This window comes from Dipteris shenzhenensis, chromosome 15 (assembly GCF_047967505.1).
Source record: "Dipteris shenzhenensis isolate YYH24624 ecotype China chromosome 15, Dip_SZ_1.0, whole genome shotgun sequence".
Classification (NCBI taxonomy): domain Eukaryota; kingdom Viridiplantae; phylum Streptophyta; class Polypodiopsida; order Gleicheniales; family Dipteridaceae; genus Dipteris; species Dipteris shenzhenensis.
In genome coordinates this window covers 14,498,724-14,519,666 of record NC_141610.1, presented here as the reverse complement: position 1 = coordinate 14,519,666, position 20,943 = coordinate 14,498,724, and the positions used below count along the sequence as shown (strand labels likewise).

General features: G+C 43.9%; 1 protein-coding gene across 5 annotated transcripts in view; it reads left to right on the top strand.

Moving 5' to 3' along the window:
* Positions 1-20,943, top strand: part of LOC147893410 (uncharacterized) — a 51,635-nt gene that overhangs the window by 19,473 nt on the left and 11,219 nt on the right. For 3 of the 5 annotated variants that reach the window (XM_087386260.1, XM_087386259.1, XM_087386263.1), the window contains exons 3-6: positions 280-436; positions 8,372-8,715; positions 12,207-12,288; positions 20,748-20,765. In XM_087386260.1, the coding sequence (XP_087242386.1) occupies positions 280-436; positions 8,372-8,715; positions 12,207-12,288; positions 20,748-20,765 (601 nt within the window). Of the gene's footprint in view, positions 1-279; positions 437-8,371; positions 8,716-12,206; positions 12,289-20,747; positions 20,814-20,943 lie in introns of all 5 variants that reach the window. The other 2 variants (XM_087386262.1, XM_087386261.1) reach the window with 2 other exon arrangements.

The window sequence follows — 20,943 nt, the reverse complement described above, 5'->3', positions numbered from 1 at the left end:
ATACCCACAATGCCTTCCCGCATTTAGATCATGCACAATCTCATACGACTTTAATTCATTTGGGCCACCTGGTTGTCGACTGGTTTCTTGATCATATGATCCTAGTATGGTAGGCAAGAAGCATCATTTGGCTATCATACACCTTATTTTAATCTTCACATTTGAGGTCTGGTTGTTTTTTGGGCGAGTGTTTGTTTAGTGTATGTTTAGGACACATCTTTCTGTACACTTATAGCTTGAGTGCCACAAATTCCTTTTGATCCTGTTTGTTGTTGACAGGTCCATGCTGTAGCGGAGGAGCTTACCCTTATTACTTTTGATGCTGACGGCACTTTATATGCTGATGGACATCATATAGAAGGGGACAACAAAATGATAGGACATATTATCAAGCTGATGCAACATGGTGCTCACGTTGCCATTGTCACTGCAGCTGGTAAAGCCAGGAATATATGATGTTACGTTGAGCTTGCTTTGCTGTATGATCCCAGAGATATTGGTGGCCGCAATAGTGTAGTGGAAAGACTGTTTGTTTTGAATTTACCAAGTAATGCCTAGACAAAGCGGGTAATCAATATATACTCTCTGTGATTGAGTATCAGATACATCAATAGCGTAACAACAATTTGTACTACCACCATAATTTTGATGAGGAGTTAAAATAAGAGAAATATATATTGAACTTGCTAGGGATAGAAGAAGCTAGTTCTCAATTCAGCTTAAGCTGAAAGATCGGTGTTATTGCCTTTTCAATAGACTGCAGAAAGCTTATTAAGCTGCCTTTCTTCTCTTGGGTACCATTGTCAATGCACTAGTTGATGTGGGCTCACAACTTTGCCATATTATTATTATTTATTGCCCAGCTAAGTAGGTGAAACTGCTTTCTGACTTGATTGCTCTCCTTTAGCAAAGAATATTATTACTTATCATTAACATTTCACCATTCTTTTAGCCTCCAAATGTCAAATAATGTTAATAATTCCTGGTTAGCTAGGGTGATACATAATTTCATCCCTGCAGGTACTGCATAATCTTTCATTTAGGTATGAGCTGGGACTCCTATTGCTAGTATTTAATGTTGCGTGGCAGTTCCAAGGGTTTGTTGTGTAGATTCCCATTAATGGAGGCATGTTGTCAGCACCCAAACGTTTTGACAAATACCACATGGAGACAGGGAAAGTATCATTGATCAGGATGACAATTTAAGGACCATACTTAATTAGACCTATTGTCAATATTCACACCAATGTAACGATAGTATCCAAATTTTGGCTACGAATTGTGATAAAGCTGTTTGACAAAAAATCCAACATGCTAGCTATCATTACATATAATAACAACAACTTACAAGCTACAAATTTCATTAAAATTTAGACTTTTAGACCAAAAAACAGTTACCACTACCGGCCAAGTCACCATTCTAAGCTTTGACTCTCAAAGAGTTGAATTACAAAGCTTTGAAGCTGGGGCTTAGGCCCATAAATTGAAAACAAAAATACAAAGTCAAATATGGAACCCTTTTTCTCAGAAAACAGCTTACAAAGTAGAGCTTGCAAGCTGCAAAATATTGCCAATACCGCTCAATGGTGGTCATCCAACTACTTTGTACCTCTTGCTCAGTTTCTTGATCCTTGCCTCTCCAAATTGGATGAAGGACGAATGCAATAGCTTGCAAGGGAGTGTGCATCATATTCTACCTGAGTTACAAACCATCATTGATAAATATGAGTCACTCTCTACTTGGAAAATGCATAAAAAGAATATCACAAGTGACTCATAAAAACCTACTTTTTTCACACGGTCCTCTGAAATATTCTTCATGGAATCAAGCTCCTCCACCATCTTGTCCATTAGTTCATACACAAATCCCATGGTTGCACCCTCTCTATCTACAAGACGAAGAAGCTTCAAGATGGGAGCACACAAGTTCTTTATGATAAAACATTGCTCCCAAAATGCACGATCAAGGACATGTTCCATTTGTTTGCCTTTTTTTGTTTTGCTTTGGCCATTCTTCACTTACAACCATATTCTTGCCTTACATCTAGTAAGTTACTCAAAACCATGTAAATGTATGCAAACCTAGTGTCACGGGGTTTCAACAACTCGTGCTCCCTCAAAGAGCGGAACATATGCAAAGATCTTTGCTTCCTTGTGATGAATCTTACAATCATCTACACTAGTCAAGCACAGGCTTCACCCAATCAAACTTGCCGACGTCCTCAAATAGCAAGTCAAGATAATGGCAAGTACAATGAATGAAAAAAATGTAGGGATAGTCCGCTTCAAGCATGTCTCCAGCAAGCACACAATTGTAGGGATAGTCTTCATGTAGCCACTAGTGTGCACTGCTTTCACGAATTACTCTCGTGGATAGTGAAATTTACAATTTGCTTGCTTCTAGTGTCTGATCAACCATCAAACACTATTTTGCAACCATCCTTTAGCCACTTCTCCTTCACTACTTGAAGCTTCTTCTTAATGGACTTAACATCGTCTCTGAGGTCTTTTGTGCGGAAGGTTTCATATGGAGAAGGTTTCCATGGAGGTCCAATCCCCCCTATTGCTTTGACAATGTCCAAGAAGAAACGGTTACGAATCAAATTGAAAGACAAGTCTTCTACAAAAGAGAACTTTCTACAAGTACTCATGGCCTTATCTCTTATAGCCACCTGTCTGTAGGATCGATTGAGAGAGAGAGAGTGCAGGTAGCAAATCGTCGCACAAGTCTTAGCCGTCACGTCAAACTTGGATAATGAAAAAGGAGTACAAGGTACAAGTACCTAGACCTAGGACTAAGTGTCCTAGGTGTCACATAGGATTAAGTGTCCTATGTGGCCTAAAAGGCACTAACACTACAAGTGCCTATATTTATGCCTACAAGGCACATACCATGGTTTATAGGACATCACTAGAACCACCAGGAGATGGCCTACAAACCCCCCTCCATGGGATGGGCTGAAGTACTCTAGAAACGTCTGAGAATACCTGGTATTTTCTGGTCATGGTGGCACATGTTCATCCAAAAGGATATAGCCACCTATGAATGTACAAGGGATGTCAGATCATGTAACAAAGGGAACCAAATGTAAAGCCTGTCGAAAGACTTCGAACTTGGGACGAGGAAGTGCCTTTGTAAACATATTTGCTATGTTGTTCTCTGTGGGAAGATAGGACAACTCTATGTCTCCTGTTGACAACTGCTCTCGAACATAATGATAATAACTTCAATATGCTTGGTACGCGCATGAAACACTGGGTTACGCGCAATGGCCAAAGCACTCTAGCTGTCAGTGTAGACAATAGTGGAGGATGTTTGGCGAATACCAAGATCTGTAAGTAACTGTCGAAGCCAAACACACTTTACTGTAGCGGTGAAAGCTGCCTTGTACTCAGCCTCACAGCTAGTTGTTGGTTGCTTCTTGTTGAGCTAAGAGATACATGAATTGCCAAGCAAAAAACAATTGCCAATATGTGACACTTTGGTGTCGGAACATCCTGCCCAGTCACTATCCGTGTAAGCATGCATGGTAAGTGAACCCTGATCACCATAGAAGAGGGCTAAATCCTGAGTGCCTCTGAGATATCTGAAGACTCTCTTTATTGCCTGCCAATGCTGTGAATTGGGCATGTTGCATGAATCTGCTGAGCTGAGATACTGCATACTGAAAGTCAGGTCTGGTGTGACATAAATAAATAAGGCATCCAGCAGCCTGCCGATAAAGAGTGATATCACATGGTGGGCTCCCATCATGAGCTGAGAATTTGAAGCTAGGGTCCACTGGAGTAGAGATTGGCTTGCAATCCTCAAACTGAAAACGATCAAGGAGCTGTCCAATATACTTGGATTGAGACATCATGCTAGCCCCCTCAACATGAGCAAACTGAATGCCCAAATAATAATGGAGCTGTCCCATGTCTGACATGTCAAAAATCTGCTGCAAATCAGCCTTGAAAGCTGCAATTTGCTGAGTATCTGGGCCCGTGATGAGCATATCATCCACATATAAAATCAGCACTAAAAAATCAGATCCACTTCCACGGACATAAAGAGTGGGTTCTGTGGGACTATTCTGAAAACCAAGGGATAGTAAGTGTGCATGAAATTTGGCATACCATGCCGTGGGTGCTTGCTTCAAACCATAAAGGGCTTTTCTAAGCCGGCATACCTTATTTTCAGAATTAACCTCCTCAAAACCAGGAGGTTGTGTGACATATACTTCTTCCTGCAGATCCCCATGAAGAAAAGCAGTCTTGATGTCAAGTTGGTGCACTTGCCAATGATGATGGGCTGCAATGGCAATGACACATCTAATGGTAGTAATCCTGGATGTGGGAGCAAATGTCTCTTCAAAGTCAATGCCTTGTTGTTGGGCATACCCTTTTGCAACAAGACGGGCTTTGTATCGATCTATGCTGCCATCAGATTTCCTTTTTAATTTGTAGACCCACCGGGTTCCAATGGCATGCTTGCTAGGAGGGAGATCTACTAATTCCCATGTGTCATTTTTAGCAATGGAATGTAGCTCAGCTCTCATTGCATCCATCCACTCTTTGCTGTCAAAAGCATCTTTATGGCATAGAGGCTGTTCATTGCAAGCTGTAGCAAGGAGTGCAAACTCAAGAAAGTCTATTCCCTGATCTTGTCCGGGCAGCAAAAGTCTGATCTTGTTTGCTGTCCCTCAATGTATCAAGAAGCCATCTGGGAACTTGCCTTTGCTGTCTATTGACAGCTCTTTCTTCAGTGACTGCATCATGAATAGTGGGATCATTTTGTGCCGGAAGAGAAACCTGCAAATCAGCATGAGGTAGTGGCTGATTATTGCTTGGTGAAGGGCTCGTAGGAGGCTCATGTTGCTGGTCAAAGTCCTCTTCTGAGGATGGCAGAGGTAACCAAGATTCAAAGGCATCAAACATGTCAACATCTGGCTTAGCTTTGCAGTCCACAAGAGGAGAAGCTGAATGTTCAGCAAAGATTACATCTCTACTGACAATAATCTTCCCAGTATTTGGTTGGTATAACTGATACCCTCTGCTCTCCTGGCTGTAACCAATAAATATGCATTTGATTGCCTTGTCATCAAGCTTATGTCTCAGCTGAGATGGTACATGAACATATGCAAGAGACCCAAAAACTCTCATGTGTGAAAGTGAAGGCTTCCTGCCTTTCCATGCTTCATAAGGTGTAATAGTCTTCAATGCCCGTGTAGGTGATCTATTCAGCACATAGTTTGCACACATTACTGCATCAAGCCAAAATTTATTGGGCAAAGACTTGGCCTTAAGCATGCATCTGGCCATCTCCATTGTGGACCTGTTTTTCCTTCTCTCTTTCTTATGCATTTTCTTCCTCACGATGTCCATGGGTACATCCTATAGAGAGGACATGTTAAAAGACACCGTGACTCCAGATGGGATCCCAATCAGGCCCACAAAGAGCTCATGTTAATCATGCCAAGACATGATATAGGGCACAAGACAGGGGCTCCACACACGGAGTTTTTTTCCTGCATTTCGTAGTATCATCAGTTGTTTTTTTGTAGAGGTATACCTCTAGTTCCTCCCATGGGGAGTGTACTCTCCATAATGATTTTAGATTCCATGGTGTCATATGATTGTTTGGCCTTATGCAGAAGTTAATAAATCTTTCTTTCTCTCTCTCTCTCTCTCTCTCAGTTTCTTTATTCTCTTTCTTTTGTTAGTTTTTTTTAAATTTAAAAGAATGGATATATTCTACACTTAGGAAGGCGTATTCTGGTTTAGGGTAGAAGGTTTGAGAACTTCTGAGAAATGTCAGCTTCAATAATGTTTCAGGAGTTCAAAGAATGTCCAGAACCTTCAACCATGGAGTTTTGCATTACTTGATTATTGGTTTTCAATATTCACATTAGAAGATCTGATTTAGAATGCTTGTTGATAGTTGTATATTGAATGTAAGCTAATAGTAAGTTCTGTTATTCTTAAGAATTAAAACTTTATCATATCAACATGCGATTTTTCCTGTGCATGCTTACGAAGGGAGGGGAAGTGGCCCTTCAGCTACTATATGGAGTAGTTTCCTTGTATGGTTGAAAGGTGAAATCAACAAATCACAGTCATAGCCTTGTCATGTAGTCTGGCAAATCACAAGTGTCTGCAATATTGTCAGTGTAAGCGCACAAATCCTAGAACAACAAAGGATACACACAACAGAAGATAGTCATTGAGCCCAGGAATTACACAATGGTATATTTTCAAATCCAAAAACTTTTTATCCTTAGTGTGTACTATGTAGATGTGCAGTAAGTAAATGGACAATGCACAAGTAGAACCAGCAAAATAAAATTTCATCCAAGGTGGACACAATCATATTCTAAAGCTATGTCCAGTGTACCACCCTCTATCAGCCCAATGCTGACTAGATGTGGACATCTGTACATACAAAAGGCTGTTCTCCTACCTCCTTGGCACCTCCAAAACACTTGCCTGCGTTGCTCACCTAGAGCTTGTGTGGGTCTTGTATGTGTGTCCCGCAATCACACCTTCCGACTGATCCTCTTGGACAGCCTCTTGTAAGGCAGTGCTTGCTATGGAACCTTGACCTCCTTGCTGCTCTGAATGCAGCCAAAACTGAGGCACAAGTTTCCTCCGTGATCTCGTCTTCCTTTGCTGCTGTGAGGGCAGCCCTTGATGAAGACCTATGAGCTCCTTGTATGTTGCACTCAGCCACTTCCCTTGCTGCACCAATATCCTCTTGGATGGCACCTTGAAGCAGGCTGGAAAAGACTCACTGAATAGACAGAATGAGGCTCCCTTTTATAGGCTGGAGCTCCAGCCCCACAATAGATGAGTAAAATAGCCGACCTCTCAGTCTGTAAAACCGACTTGGTCTGCAGGATTCTGGCCACGTGGCAGCCTGCGACTCGCCCAGAGTGATTTGACGCAGTTCCAGCCTGTTTCCAGGCTTTTTCCCTGGCCAAACCTCCATGCCTTGTAGTCTCATATATGCCCCTTGCACCCTGCCCGTCTGCTAGACCTGATCCAGATCTGCTGCTCCTGGGTGAGCTCGGTACACTCTCCAAGCACCCATACTATTCTGTACACAGGCGCCACCTTTCCGTACTATTCCCAATGGGCGATCTGTTCCAGGAGTTTTCCAGGCCTGTACAACTGTTGAGCATCCTCCAGAGCCTGTCATGTGTCATTGCAGCACTTGCTGGCAGGGTTCCATGTACTGCTGCTTTTCCTAATCTGTTCCAGACTCTCCAGGCAGCCAAGTACATCTTTGGGTGCTGCCCACATGAAAGCCTATGTGCTGCCCATGTGGCAGCCCTGTTTCCTGTTTATTCTGTGTGATTCACATGGCAGCTCAGGTGCTGTCCATGTGGCAGCCTTGCTTTCTCTGTTAGTTTTGTGCATGTGGCAGGCTCAAACACTGCCCATATGTTGACTATCTTAACCTGGTCCACCTCCACCACACTCCTCATTGGGGGGCTCACAAATGGGGAGGTGACCACTTAAAGTATTTTGCAATGCCTTCAGGAGTTTTGAATACTTTGGAGATGCGCTATATGGCAACTCTGTTTTCTCTGGTGGGCATATTACTAGGTTGTAGCAGCAAATCCATAGAAAACGTCTTGCTTTACCAACAAAGGGCTAAAGAGTGTCTTCTCCGGTCAGATTGAGCAACAAAGGTTAAAAAAAGTGCTTCTATAGCTTAACATAATGTAGTCGAATTGTTAATCGACATCATAATTTAATTAATTTCATGAGCATGACAGAGTGTTTATTGCAATCTAATCTAGAAATTAGTCGCCTAGGTTTTCAGTGGACAGCCCCACTTTGTACTATCGATTTCTCACCCGGAAGTGTTGCCAATGGAAAATGTGAATTATTCTAATGTAAGTTGTTGGAGCCTCTTGCCAAGTTGTGGTTTTGTATGTCAAACAAAGAACCTCTTCTTATCATATAGGCAAGTGCTAACCTCCTATTATACTTTCTTTTATTCTCGAGTGTTTTATGTGAACCAATAGTAGTCTGCCTCTATTAGCTTTTGATCCTGTTTGGTTTTCTTTAGTATTAGGGCTTTTGGTACATAGAAACCCTCAGGGTATGTCTTACCTACCTTTGAAAATTGAAGCAGTTGTCTAAAGAACACAACACATATCCCCAGTTGCAGAAGTGGGCTCCCTAATCACTTTTTCTAGTGTCTTTCTTATTTCTAAGTTTGGGGGGGGGGGTTGACCTTTTGTTAAATTACTTTTTGTCATGTTATTGTGCACATGCATCTGTAGTCTGTAAAGATAGAATAGTTGGAGTACATGGGAAGACAACAGGGACAATTAAGTGTGGCATTGTTTACCTTGATGACATGAGCAGTGCTTGGTTGCAGGCTATCCAGGAGAGCCAGAGAGATTTGAGAATAGGCTGGCTGGTTTGCTTGCAGCTTTTGAGGAAATGCAGCTACCACAAGTAGTTACATCTCTGTTTCATATAATGGGCGGTGAATGCAACTATCTTTTAAAAGTCAATCAAAGATACCGGCTTGAGTTTATTCCGGATGAACTATGGAAGTCTCAGGACATGCTGGAATGGTCAGAGATGGAAGTACAGACACTCTTAAGTGATGCAGAATGTGCATTAAAGTCTGCTGCAGCTCGCCTGCGCATTCCTGTGGAAATTATTAGAAAACCAAAGGCTGTTGGCGCTGTTCCTAAAGAGCCCACCATTTACGAGGTACATGATGGTGTTTTATGGGGTTGACATACAAAAAGATGGCTGCTTTTGTCTTTGAATAATCATGCGTGCCTTGCTTTGCTTTTACTTGTTAATATTCAGGGATCTTAAGCGGGTTGGTCATGCTCACGCTTTAGAAAAAATATATTGTTACGATCTAGTTTGGCAGGATGGATAATCAACTTATGGGCATTCGCGTGTGTGAATTTTGAACGGATGAATAACGTGCATAATACTTCTGTGTAGGCTGATATCATACTAGTTTATTGTTATGCTCCTATTATAGTTTGCCTTCAGTTAACTAAAGGGCAGTAAACTGTAACTAACTTAGCATCCATGCCATCTACAGCCGCATTGCATATCTTTCAACCACTTCTTTAAACACAAAACCACTTAGAAACAACTTTGAAAAGAAATTGGATGGAGGCTAGAGTGCCCCTGCTCAAAGCAACCAAACACAGAGACACTGATTGGCCCCAAATACTTTGGCGCCCCTTTTGGTATTTATTTAATTCCTTTGGCAATGGGAAATAGTGCTCTTACACCAAGGGCTCACCCTTGCACTTTGCTACACTAGCAGTCAACTGCCCAAGCCAGCACATGGCTTCAAAATGCATCCAATTCTAGTGCACCCACTAGCACCCAACTGCCAGGCCAGGCTAAGGCATTTCTCACATTTGTGTCCAACCAAGAGTGGCAATATATTCCACAAGTCCAAAACAAATGCTCAAACAGCCTCAAGGCTTGAAATGCATCCAAATTGTCCCTCTAAGGGTTTGGCGATCCCACAATTTTCTAACCGGCCTCTCAAGGCGACAATGCATCATCACACTAAGCAAATGACCTCAATACAAGAAGAAATCCACACACTGCCCCTCTAGCTCCAATTTGGTTACACCCTCTGTAACTGGGTGTCCATTCACAGCCTAAATGGCCAACAGGGGGCTTCCAACAACAAAAGAGCAATAATAAACTTTAAAGAGGACAAATGAACTCCAAAAGGAAGTCAAAATATCCATATCCGCTGTCCATGGCAGAGGGGCAAGCTCTGTCTTGCACCTATCCTCTCTCGAGGCCCCTAGGGGTGTAAATATGGCTTCCAATCAAGGGGAAAAAAGAGAGAAAGTGAGGATAAAGATTCTGAGAGCTGAAAAGAGAAGGAAGAGCAGGGTGTAGAAGCCAGAAACCAGTGAGAGAAAGGCTAAAACATCTGCAACAGGATCTATGGAGATGCAGAATAGTCCAAACAATCAGGAAAACGTGCTGTACCAACCGGGGAACAGGTCTTGGACTGCGTGCCAGCAGTTTGGTGCAGGAGAGCTGCCTGGGATGTGTGACAGCAACAAAAACAGGTCGAATGCAATGGAAATCAGTCGTGCAATTCGCCTTGGAAAGCGTGCAACAGCTGTACAATCAGGTTTGCCCGCACCACAGCAATTAATGCTTCCGTACAGCCGTACGAAAGCTTTGGAAAGCGTGAACCTTAGAGACAAAGGTGGAGGGAAAAGGCCTCGGGATACGTGAGAAAGAAAAAGAAAAAGAGAGCAGTTAAAAAGACGTCCAAAAGTCCGTACTTTTGCTTGGAAGGAGAGGAGGCTTGCATGAGGAATTGCCACGTGGCTCCTCATTAAAGTCTAACCCCCAAATCCAATGGCAACATTGGCTTTCCGCCACATTAAAGCTCTAACCCTCTCCAACCAATGAAACATTGGTTTTTCCTTGGGCCCACATTTAGACCCCTCTTAGCCTTGCCTTGACTCACCACTTGGGCCTAGTGGGTGCTCTAGAAATCGAACTAGGGACTTCTAGGAAGTTGACACTTCCTTTAGGCCTATCCCTATGGCCGGTAGGGAATTCTAGGAAGTAAACACTTCCGCTAGGCCAATCCCTCGCGGCCAAAATATCCACGGGAGTAGCCATAGGTTTAGATGCACATGAAATTCATGTCCCCGTGACATACCTCCCTCTTGAGACAGCAAACAATCTCGTTTGCTGCTGCAAATTACAACAAATAAGCAACAATGGAAAAGGCAAGATAATGGCACATGGTTGACCATAAGCTCTTCATATCTACTATGCTGAAGCCAATGGTTAGGCGGAATTATCCAATAAGCTCATCTAGAAGGTAGTAAATGAGAACCGAACCGACTGGGATCAAAATGTATATTCCGCCCTCTGGGCCTCCGTACCTCATACAAAGTCGCCATTGGCCTCCCCCCCTTCAAAATGGTTTACAACATTGAGATGGTTCGGAGGGGGGCTAGGAGCTAGGGCAGGGGGCTCGGAGAAGGGTGGGGGTTGGGACCGAGGGTTGGGAGGAAGGATGGCCAACTCAGATGCATAGAAATCTGTAACACGTGTTTGTGCTCTGTCGATCTCGGGGACTTGTGGCATCGCTTCCTGTTGCTCTTTGGTCTGTCGCATCAGTGTATCTCTCTGACGTCGCATCTCAATCAAATAGAGCCCAACACAAACTTGGTCGGGAAAATGGATCAACCGTGTAAGCGGACCAAAGCCATGCCCCTCTTGAAAGAGGTAGTGATACCCACCTTGAATCTCATGGTAGACTTGGCAGACATATTAACGTCTGCGGGAGGCCTCACGGGCCTATGGGACAAAAGACAGAATGTCAAAATGGTCTACATCATCTGGATAAACCAGAGAGACGAAGAGTCCACATGGCATCTCAGCTTGATTATTATAACACGGCTAAATCTATAAAAAAGGCCTTCATAACATCAGTTTAAGACTAAGAGTCTTTGGGTTTAGATTTGAAATCTCTAATTAAAGCTATTCCATCTCAATACAGAGCCAATTTTCTAGCTTTGCGTGCATCTTTCACTTCGGTAAGCTTGACATTCCTTTGTTTCAGCTGAGTTGGGGTGAGTTCCTCGGAGATCCAAATCTGTGTGCTTCAACTTGTTTGTCTGTCAAAGGATCTTAGTTCTTTCCCTCTCTATGAAAAACACTTGTACTTGCATTCCCGTTTGAGAGACACAGTTGACATCATTTTCATCCCACTCTACTTGTGGTATTTCCTTCTTGAGAGAGAGAGAGTTGTTAACGTCTTCAGGGGCCTCAAGGGCCTAAGAGATGTTAATGTCTTCAAGAGGCCTCATGGACCTATAAGACTAAGTACAACAAAAAAGAAGTAGCTAATACATGTGGGCACCAGAGAGTTGGGGAGCGCACATGGATGCTCTTGTTGAGTGCATAAAGCACTCTAAAATATTTATAAAACATAGCTATCTTCTAGGTTCAATCATAAGATGGCCGTCATTACATCAATTTTAAGATTGAGAGTCTTTAGGCTTAGATTTGGATCCCCTAATCAGTGCTTGTCCCTCCCTATAGACCGCCCATTTGCTTGCTTTCTTGGATTCGTTCACTTTGGTAAGTTCAACGGCTCTTTGTTTGAGTTGGGTTGAGAGAGAGAGAGAGAGAGAGAGAGGCATGTTTTTAGACCTCATACAACTCATCCCTAAATTTAGGTTTTGGAAGAAATGGCTTTAACGGTGCAAGTACAACTAATTGATGCAAAACTTCCGTTTTGTGCATTCAATGGAGGAAAAGGTGATCGTCTTGATACTCCATGTGTTATGATTTCTTTTTATTTTCTTTTTTGAATGAGACCACAGCTATAGCACATATTTTGTAGAGTCTTGTAAAAAGCGTGTGAATAATTCAAGGATGTATTCGTTCAAAACTTTTTTTTTTTTGGCAAAAAGTAGTGCTTGTTATATTACTTGAAAAACGAGAGTACAAGAAGGCCTAAAGGCCAGCGGGCTGCAATCACGAAACGGATGCAGCCCGGGGTAAACAAAAATTAAATTACAAGCCTCTCAGGGCATAATCATCTGAGTGTGGACAAACAACCACAGTGGGGGCGAGTAATGCCACTGAAGACTTTGAGCAAAGTACTGGAAGAAGAGCTCCTGATGGTCCCAATCGCGAAGGAAGCGCTGTCTATTCTCCTTCCCTGCCTGGGAGTCCCCCTGAATCTGATCCCACTGACCCTTGAGTGTGTGAATGATTGTGCTCCAGATGTCCGCGAAGGTCTGGGTAGCAGAAGAAGCCTGATCTCCTAGGGTCTGCGCGCATCTGGAGGTCCAGATGTGCCAGCCTACGATACTCCCAATGAGCTCCCAAACTAGGTGCCGAGTCATCGCTCTTGCATCTGTCTTTGTCAGGTGCCAAGGGAAGCTTTCCATGTGTGCCCAGGTGGCCTGCATGATGAAGAAAACTGGATCCTGCCGAGAGAACTCGTAGGCGAGGTGATGTCCCATCTCGGTGCTGCACCAACAAAAAGCTCCCCAAGTGACCGGTCCTAGCTCGGGTGCCGCCCTCGCTAAGATCACCATGGCTCCCTTCCACACTGTCTGAGCATGCGAACAGCTCCAAAGCTCTCTCCATCCTCTTCATCCTTTGCTCCATCTTCTCCATCCTGCAAGCTGCAGCCTGCAGCTTGGCAGCCTGCTCTCCTGACTCCATCCCTCCATCCTTCTTCTCTCCATTCTCTCTTTAATCTTACCTTCTACCTCTCCATCCTCCTCCTCTCCATTCTCCTTCACTTCTACCTCTCCATCCTCTCCATCCTCTTTTACCTCTATCTCTCCATCCTCCTTCTACGGTCTACCTCCCATCCTTTCTCACGAGTCGCTTGTGACCTCTCCATCCTCCTTCTCACCTCTCCATCCTCCTCAATGCCGAGAGATGCTTATTGGGTCCATGTCTCCCTCCTGGATAGTTATAAAGGAGGCGGTGGCTCCAAGAAGTGGAGATGCAACTATTGCGGCATAAGCAAGACGGGGTCAGTCACACGGGTGAAAGACCATCTAGCAGGTGTTCCCTGCAAGGATGTAGGACCTTGTGAGTTCGTGCCTATTGCAGTGAAAGGTGGCCTAATAGAATGGAAGCGTGCGCGTATGGCAGCCTTGGTTGCAAAAAGTGGAGGACAAGGGCTGCAAGATGAAGAAGAGGCTGCTGACACTGAGCCATTGGATGATGCCAGCACATTGGGTTCTGCAAAGAGAAGTAGAGGGGCATCAACTACATCGAGCGCGGGTCCTAGTGCCACAAGAACACCCTTGCCACATGGATCAATTAGTGTGGATGCTAGTGCGGGGAAAAGAGGATCATTGCAAAGGTCTAGCATTCAAGCACGCTTGCAAAAGCAAGCAGTGAAGGAGGCCACTAGTGAGCTCACAAAGCTCTTCATACAATGTGCAATACCCTTTCATGTGGCGAAGACTACACGATGGAGGAAGGCCATGAGAGCCGTAAGCCGCATTGGGTATGAATGGGAAGGGCCTACATATGAGGCCTTGCGGACAAGAGAGCTAAGAAGAGAGAGGGAATGTGTGGAAGACCAAATGAAGCCCTTGAAAGAGACTTGGAAAAAATATGGATGCACACTCTTATGCGATGGATGGTCAGATGCACGCAAGAGGAATGTGTACAATATTTTAGTATCTTCTTGCAAGGGAACCATGTTCTTGAGAGCCATAGACGCTTCCACTGCAGGTACAGTGATTACAGGGCTGTATATTTGGGAGCATTTACGGGCAGCCATTATGGAGATAGGTGTTGAGTATGTGGTGCAGGTGGTGATAGATAATGACAGCAATTGTGTGTCAATGGGTGCCATATTAGAAGATGAGTTCCCTAAGATTGTGTGGACACCCTGTGCCTCACATTGCCTTGATCTTTTGATCGAGGACCTAGCGAAGATACCTTGGATTGATGCCATCTTCTCCACAACCTGCAGTATCGTGAAGTTTGTCACGAAGAGACCCAAAGTCCTCAGCATCTATCGGGCTTACAGTGACCTTGAGCTATTGAAACCTCCAACCACAAGGTTTGCTTACATGTTCATAGTGGTGGAGAGGCTTGTGCGAGTGCGCCAGGGCTTGTTGCGCACGGTTGTGTCTCGGGAGTGGGGAGATTGGGATGATAGAGGCCAAGCAAAGTCTATCAAATTTTTTCGCATGATCATGGATGAGTCTTGGTGGAATCAGGCGGAGGCATTAATCAAATCGATTTATCCTATCTACACGGTGCTTCGCATCACAGACATGGAGGGAAGCACATTAGGGCTCTTGTACGAGTTTGTGGACAAGATTGGAGAGGCCCTCAACAGAAACACTTCCCTATCGCCTGATAAGTAAGACTTTTTACTTTTGTAATATGTATAATTATTGCAGTTACTAAATGGCAATTTGTTATCATGAAGCGTGGAATTTGCAGATATATATTATGTATGTACTATTATCTATAGTCTATGAATTTTGCATGCATAATGCATTCTAATTTCTTGTGGCATGATTTAGGGTTGAGTCCATCCGTGCTATATGGAATAAGCGGTGGAATTGGTTCCACCGCCCAATCCATGCGGTGGCACATGTATTGCATCCGCTCTGGCACAGTCAAGAGCAATATGAGAATGACGAGTTGGAGGAGGGGATGCAACAGTATCTACAAAATTGGACGGGTGGTGACTTGGAGATGCAACGAAGACTTGAGGATGAACTTCTATTGTTCCGCAATCACAGCCTCTCCTTTGGTCGACCTACGGCTAGGCTCCGAGAGACACAGTTGCAACCTGTCTCCTGGTGGGAGAAATATGGCAACTGTACTCCTACTTTGGTAAGAGTCTAAGAGACAATGTCTTTGTAGAGCTTAGGAAGCACAAGTTGTTTATCAATGCTAAGATGTGTGAGTTCTTCATGCATGAGATCCACTTTCTGGGACACAAAGTGTCCAAAGATGGAGTGAGGATGAACCCCACCAAAGGTTGAAGCAATTAGGAAGTGGCCACCATTGAAGAATATTCGTGAAGTACGTAGCTTTTTGGGTTATGCTCGTACTACAGCGGTTCATCTGCTATTTTGTTGAGATAGCATCGCCCCTTCATGCCTTACAGAAGAAAGGAGTGCCATTCAGATGAGGTGACAAGGAAATTGCAGCCTTTGAAGAGCTTAAGGGAAAGCTAGGCTCCCATCCCGTCATTATCTTGCCAGATCTACGCAAACCCTTTGCTGTCCAATGTGATGCTTGTGGAAATAGGATAGGAGGAGCGCTTATGCAGAACGGAAGAGTGGTTGCATATGAGAGTAGGGTGCTCAGAGATGCTGAAATGTATTTTCAGATTTTTGAGAAAGAGGTGTGGCTGTCATTACACCTGCGGAGGGGGATGCTATTCATTAGGGATTCCCAAAAAAGCATTTCCAAAGGTGGAGGGATCCTCCTCGATGTTCGCCAAATCTATCAGTACAGAGAAAGAGTTTTTGTAAATCAAGCCTAGCTTAGGAGTACAAAGAATGCCTACACTCGAGGATGGTGAGGGTGACAGGGGGACAATCCCCTTGCCTCTATCAATGGAGGTGGAATGAGGAGCAATAGAGGCAACTTGCAAGAGTCTACACTTGAGAGGAACCGGGAGTTTGAAAATCAGAATGAGCATCATCGCTGGTCCTGTCTTGTGGTGGATCCGGAGTATCTCTGGCAGGGAGTGAAGCATCGGAAGGCCCCTCCTGATCTACAGCTGGTGGGACGGGGGCAGAGGCACCCATAGCATCACCCTCTTGAGTCTGAAGAGGGGGGGGGAGGGGGGGGTCCTTCTGTGAGGATGGAGGATCCGAAACCGTGATCGGTGCCCAATAGGAAACCAGTGCGGGCCTAGCTGAGGGTCCAAGACGCACTGCTATTGAGGGTCTTGGGCGCGTTGCTGAAGCAGAATGTGACGTTGGAGGTGGTCTGGTAGTGCGCGTCGAAGGTGCAGGGTGAGAAGATAGAGATTTCAGCTCGGTTGTAGAGATTGGAGGTCCTTTAGAGCTCTTCATTGGGATGCCTTCAATATTTCTGCTGATCTGCAAAAAAATAAAATGGAGGAGACTCTGGGAATCCCACAGTTTTCAGAAAAATCACTTGTTTTCAGGCTTTCTATTTGTGGTGGGATTGCAATGGACCTATGGAGATCTAGGTTCGGGGCTGATCCTACTTGCCCCCCTTGCCATGTTGCTGTGGAGACTATTCAGCATTGTTTATGGGATTACAGACATGCAAGGGCTATATGAAAGGGGGTTGCCAGGATTTTCAATTCTTTTGCACATTTCCCCTTCTTCATGACTTGGGGCTCAGTTGCTTGACTTTCCCTTTCAGGGCCTAAGGTCTTCTTTGAGAGACATAACTCATCACGGGCTATAGCTATCAGACGATACTTGATTCAGCCATGTTCTCTGGACGATGTTCCTGCCTCACCCTTCAGGGTTGTGCGTACCTCAGTGTACTCTTCTTGGGAGATACTAGCGAGTATATCAGCGTGGCATATATGGAGAGCCAGCTGCACAGAGGCATTGGATGGATCCCATGTTCACCCCTCTGAGACTATGGCGAGTATATGGATAGACACTATACATACACTGATGGCCATCTGGATGGGCATGTAGGGGTCCTCTTAGCAGCTTCTACTAGGAGGGCTGCTTTCCTCAGGGAATGGAGGGGCTCTCCCTTCTTCTCTGAGTCTTCCACAGGGTTGAGATGGCACTTTCAGCCTCAACCTTGGTTATTTTGTACCTCTTCTTGAGAAGTTTTTTTTCATGCACACCATGATGTATTATCGCATTGAGCTTGCTCTGGCAAGTTTATTCATATTATGGAAGTCTAGTTTTGCACAAAAAAAAAAAAGATGTTGGCTATCATACATGCTCTTTCCACTTGGAAACATATCTTTTAGGTGCTGAATTTCATGTGCAAATAGATTATCAATCCTTGAGTTACTTTCTCAATCAGAGAAAGCTGTTAGTAAAACATATGCGGTAGGCAAACTTCCTTTCAATGTTCCATTTTCAGATTGTGCATGTGCCTGGCAAGAAAAATGTTGTTGCTGATGCACTTTCAAGGAAGCCAATATCCGATGCAATATCTACAAAACCACAAGTTTCAGCTGTCACAATTGCATATCACAACTCTTGACAATTCACAATGCTCTTCATGTGAGTTTATTGAAACCTTTTCATGGGGATGTTCCTGAAGAGATGCCTGATGAGAAACAGCCCAAAGTGGAAGAATAGGATGAGATCTTGGTCCTAGAGCAGATCTTGGCACGAAAGATTAGAGGTAGAGTTTCCGGATGCTATCTGTTGATGTTCCAGAATTATTCTGCATTGGATGCCAAGTGGATGGAGAAAGGTGAACCGACAGATTCACTTGGGTTATTGCAACACTACCTGGAAGCATTTTTGGCTTGAGCCGACTGCGGTTGAGGCTCGTTCAGGCTTAGTAGAGCAAAGGTCTAGAGCATTGCTTGATGCTCAAAGGGGGTTAGCACCTCCACTCCCTCAGGATAGACAGGCTCAGGTATCTAGAGGTCACGTGGTGACATTGCATGTCTCACCCAAGGTACTGATTGTTGACAGTATTTGTGCCACGGGACCTCTATGATGAGTGTACTAGTCACTCCACGCAGATGATGCATTGGCAGATGGATGGACTTGCGCACAAGGAATAAGTGTGACCAAATGTTGGGCCCAAGGCAAGGAAAAGTGTGAGCTAAAAAGAGAGGGTTAGAAGCATTAAGGAGGTGGCAAGGTAAATTGCCACGTGGCAGTCCAGGCGTTCGCATGTGCTTGCATGCATTCCTTCTCTCTCTAGCACCCATTTCGAGGCTCCTTCTTGGCTGAGTAGCTGCTTCTCCCTATTGCGTGACCTTTTTTATAGCAAATTTTGGTCCTCTCTCTCTAGCACACATTTTGAGGTTCTCTCTTGGATGAGCGGCTCTTCTCTCCTACCCTGTGATCTTTTGGGCCCTCGATTTCTAGCCTCCCTTCCAGTGTTTTTAAAGTTTATCTCTCAGTGGTTTTTAACTAAAGGAAGTGGTCGAAAGGGATGCATTATGGTTGTGATGAATGTGGATGACAAACCTATAATGGATTACTGGCCTTAAGTTATCTAGAGGCCGGTTTCACCCTCTTCCCACCCTAAAGAGTCAACTGCAATGGCAAAAGGCAGGAGAGCTAGAGGGCAACCTTGCCTTATTGACCTTTTGAGGGCAAGGGGTTCTATCATCTGCCCATACATAGACTTTAACTGAGGCATTGGTCAACAGTAGTTCAACAAAAGAGACAAATCCTTGTCCCAGCCCCATGTCTTGCAAAGTCTGAATGTTGACCCATTCCAACCTGCAAGCCTTGCCATCCAACCTATCATAAGCCTTGTCAAAGGCATTTCAAGAACAGATGTCTTGGTGAGAGTCCTTGGCATATTCACACCCTTCCCAAAGGTTCACAATGGCTATGTCAGTGAGAGGGGGCAGTCTTGTTTAACCCGTATGTCACTCTTTATTATAACTTCCCCCTTGGAGCACAACTCGTCCACTAGTGGCTGTGCTAACTCAGCTAGTACCTTCTCATAGAGTCGGTATGTGGCTTCTCTGAGTTCTTAAGGAACTTTGAGCTTTTCCAGTCTTTCCCATAACCTCTTACGCAGCACTGTGTCGAAGGCTTTCTTGAAATGTATGAAACAACAGTAGACAGCCTCTTTTTTTCCTTTGACTCCTTCAGTTGCAGCCTTTATGGCAATCAAATGATCAACCGTGAGTACTTGGGGTGAAACCTTGCCTGCGATGGCGGCAGGTGCCCTTACTACTTGTTCCTCTGCCCATTTGCTGATTTGTCATCTTGCTTTTTCCCCCCTTATGAATCGGTACAATCTTGCTTATCTGCCAATCTAATGGAAACCCTTCCTCTAGAGCCATATTCATAAGCTTGGTAAGAATTTTCTTTGTTTTCTCACCTCCCCATGTTAACATTTCTGCCCCTAGCCCTCGTGTGTCTAGAGCTTTCCCATTAGCTAGATTTTTTGGGCCGTTGTCCATGTCTTCCTCTGTTATGATTCCATTTGTTGCTTTGATAGTATAGCTGTGGTTGATCTTTTCTTCCTTGTATTTTTTCATAGAGGCTTTTGACAAGTCATATCATCTCGTCCCATTATGCCTTCCTCTCTTGGGGTTTGTTGCCATGTAGTTTCTAGAAAAACTTTCTGGGATTTTGTTTCAACTCCTTAAAGCTCTCAAGCGGCTTGCTTTTGAGATATATTCTTTTTTTTTTGCCTTACTACGTGTTTATATGTTTCGGGCTTTGTCCTCCTCTTCTCTTGGATTTGTTGTTTTCCAAGCCCTATTTGCATCCTTGCAATCGATGTCGTACCAATGATTACATGGCATCCGGGCACTTCTCCCCTTGCTTTTAGTGAAACATGTATGGGCTGTTGAGAGCAGCATATTTCTTATGTATTTGCTGATTTCTTGCTATGTGGAAGGCATTTGCCCTTGTGCCATTGCCTCCCCTAGCTCCTTTTCATAACTATGCGCTTTTTTGTAGTCCATTCTTAGCATGGGATGTGCAATCATTTTCTGTTTTTTCACAGCATTGCTTGTCCCTATTATGCCTATGGACATGTGCTCTATGGCCTGATTCAAGAGTCTCATCCTCAATCTTGATGTTGTTTTGCATGTGAGCTTGTGATCACATAATTGCCTACACTTGACCCTTGAGCTGTCTTGCATGTGTACCTTCCGTGTTTTGACAATTTGTTGTACCATTAGCCCAAAGCATCCACACAAAGTGAATAGTTGTCTTCCCATATGAGTGACTTCCCTCGATGTTTTTTTCCATCCTTTTCTTTCTTCATTATCTTCTTCCACTTCATCCTTCCACATGGGGTCTCTCCCCTCCGTTGTTATGATGCCTTGCATTGATCCAGTTCATGCATTGAAAACCCCTAGAGAACCTGGCTATGCCCTTTTTTTAAATTCTCTCTTCTTTTTTGGTTTGGCCTTTAGAAGGCAGTAGCTAAAATTGTTTTTTATTTTAAGACTAATGTTACTTGCTTGCTTGTACTTCATGCCCCATGGAAACATTTTGAAAGTCCGCTTTGTTGCAAATTCTAGAAGTTTGTAATCAAATGGGAATGTTAATATTCGTACTTTTCAAACTGCATAGCTTTGACAGCTTTATTGTATCGTTGTTTTGCAGACGTGTTCGTGGACGTGGGTATGTCATCCAAGTTTTGAAGCAAATATATCCTGCACGTGTAAAAATGTTGATTTCTGTCTTTAGTTTTTATGCTGTAAATAATGGTTTATGAATTTCTCTGTAATTTGGGGAGTTTTGTGTGCATGCATTCAAACTTTTCATTGCACAGTTTCTTTAAATATTACAAAATGAATAT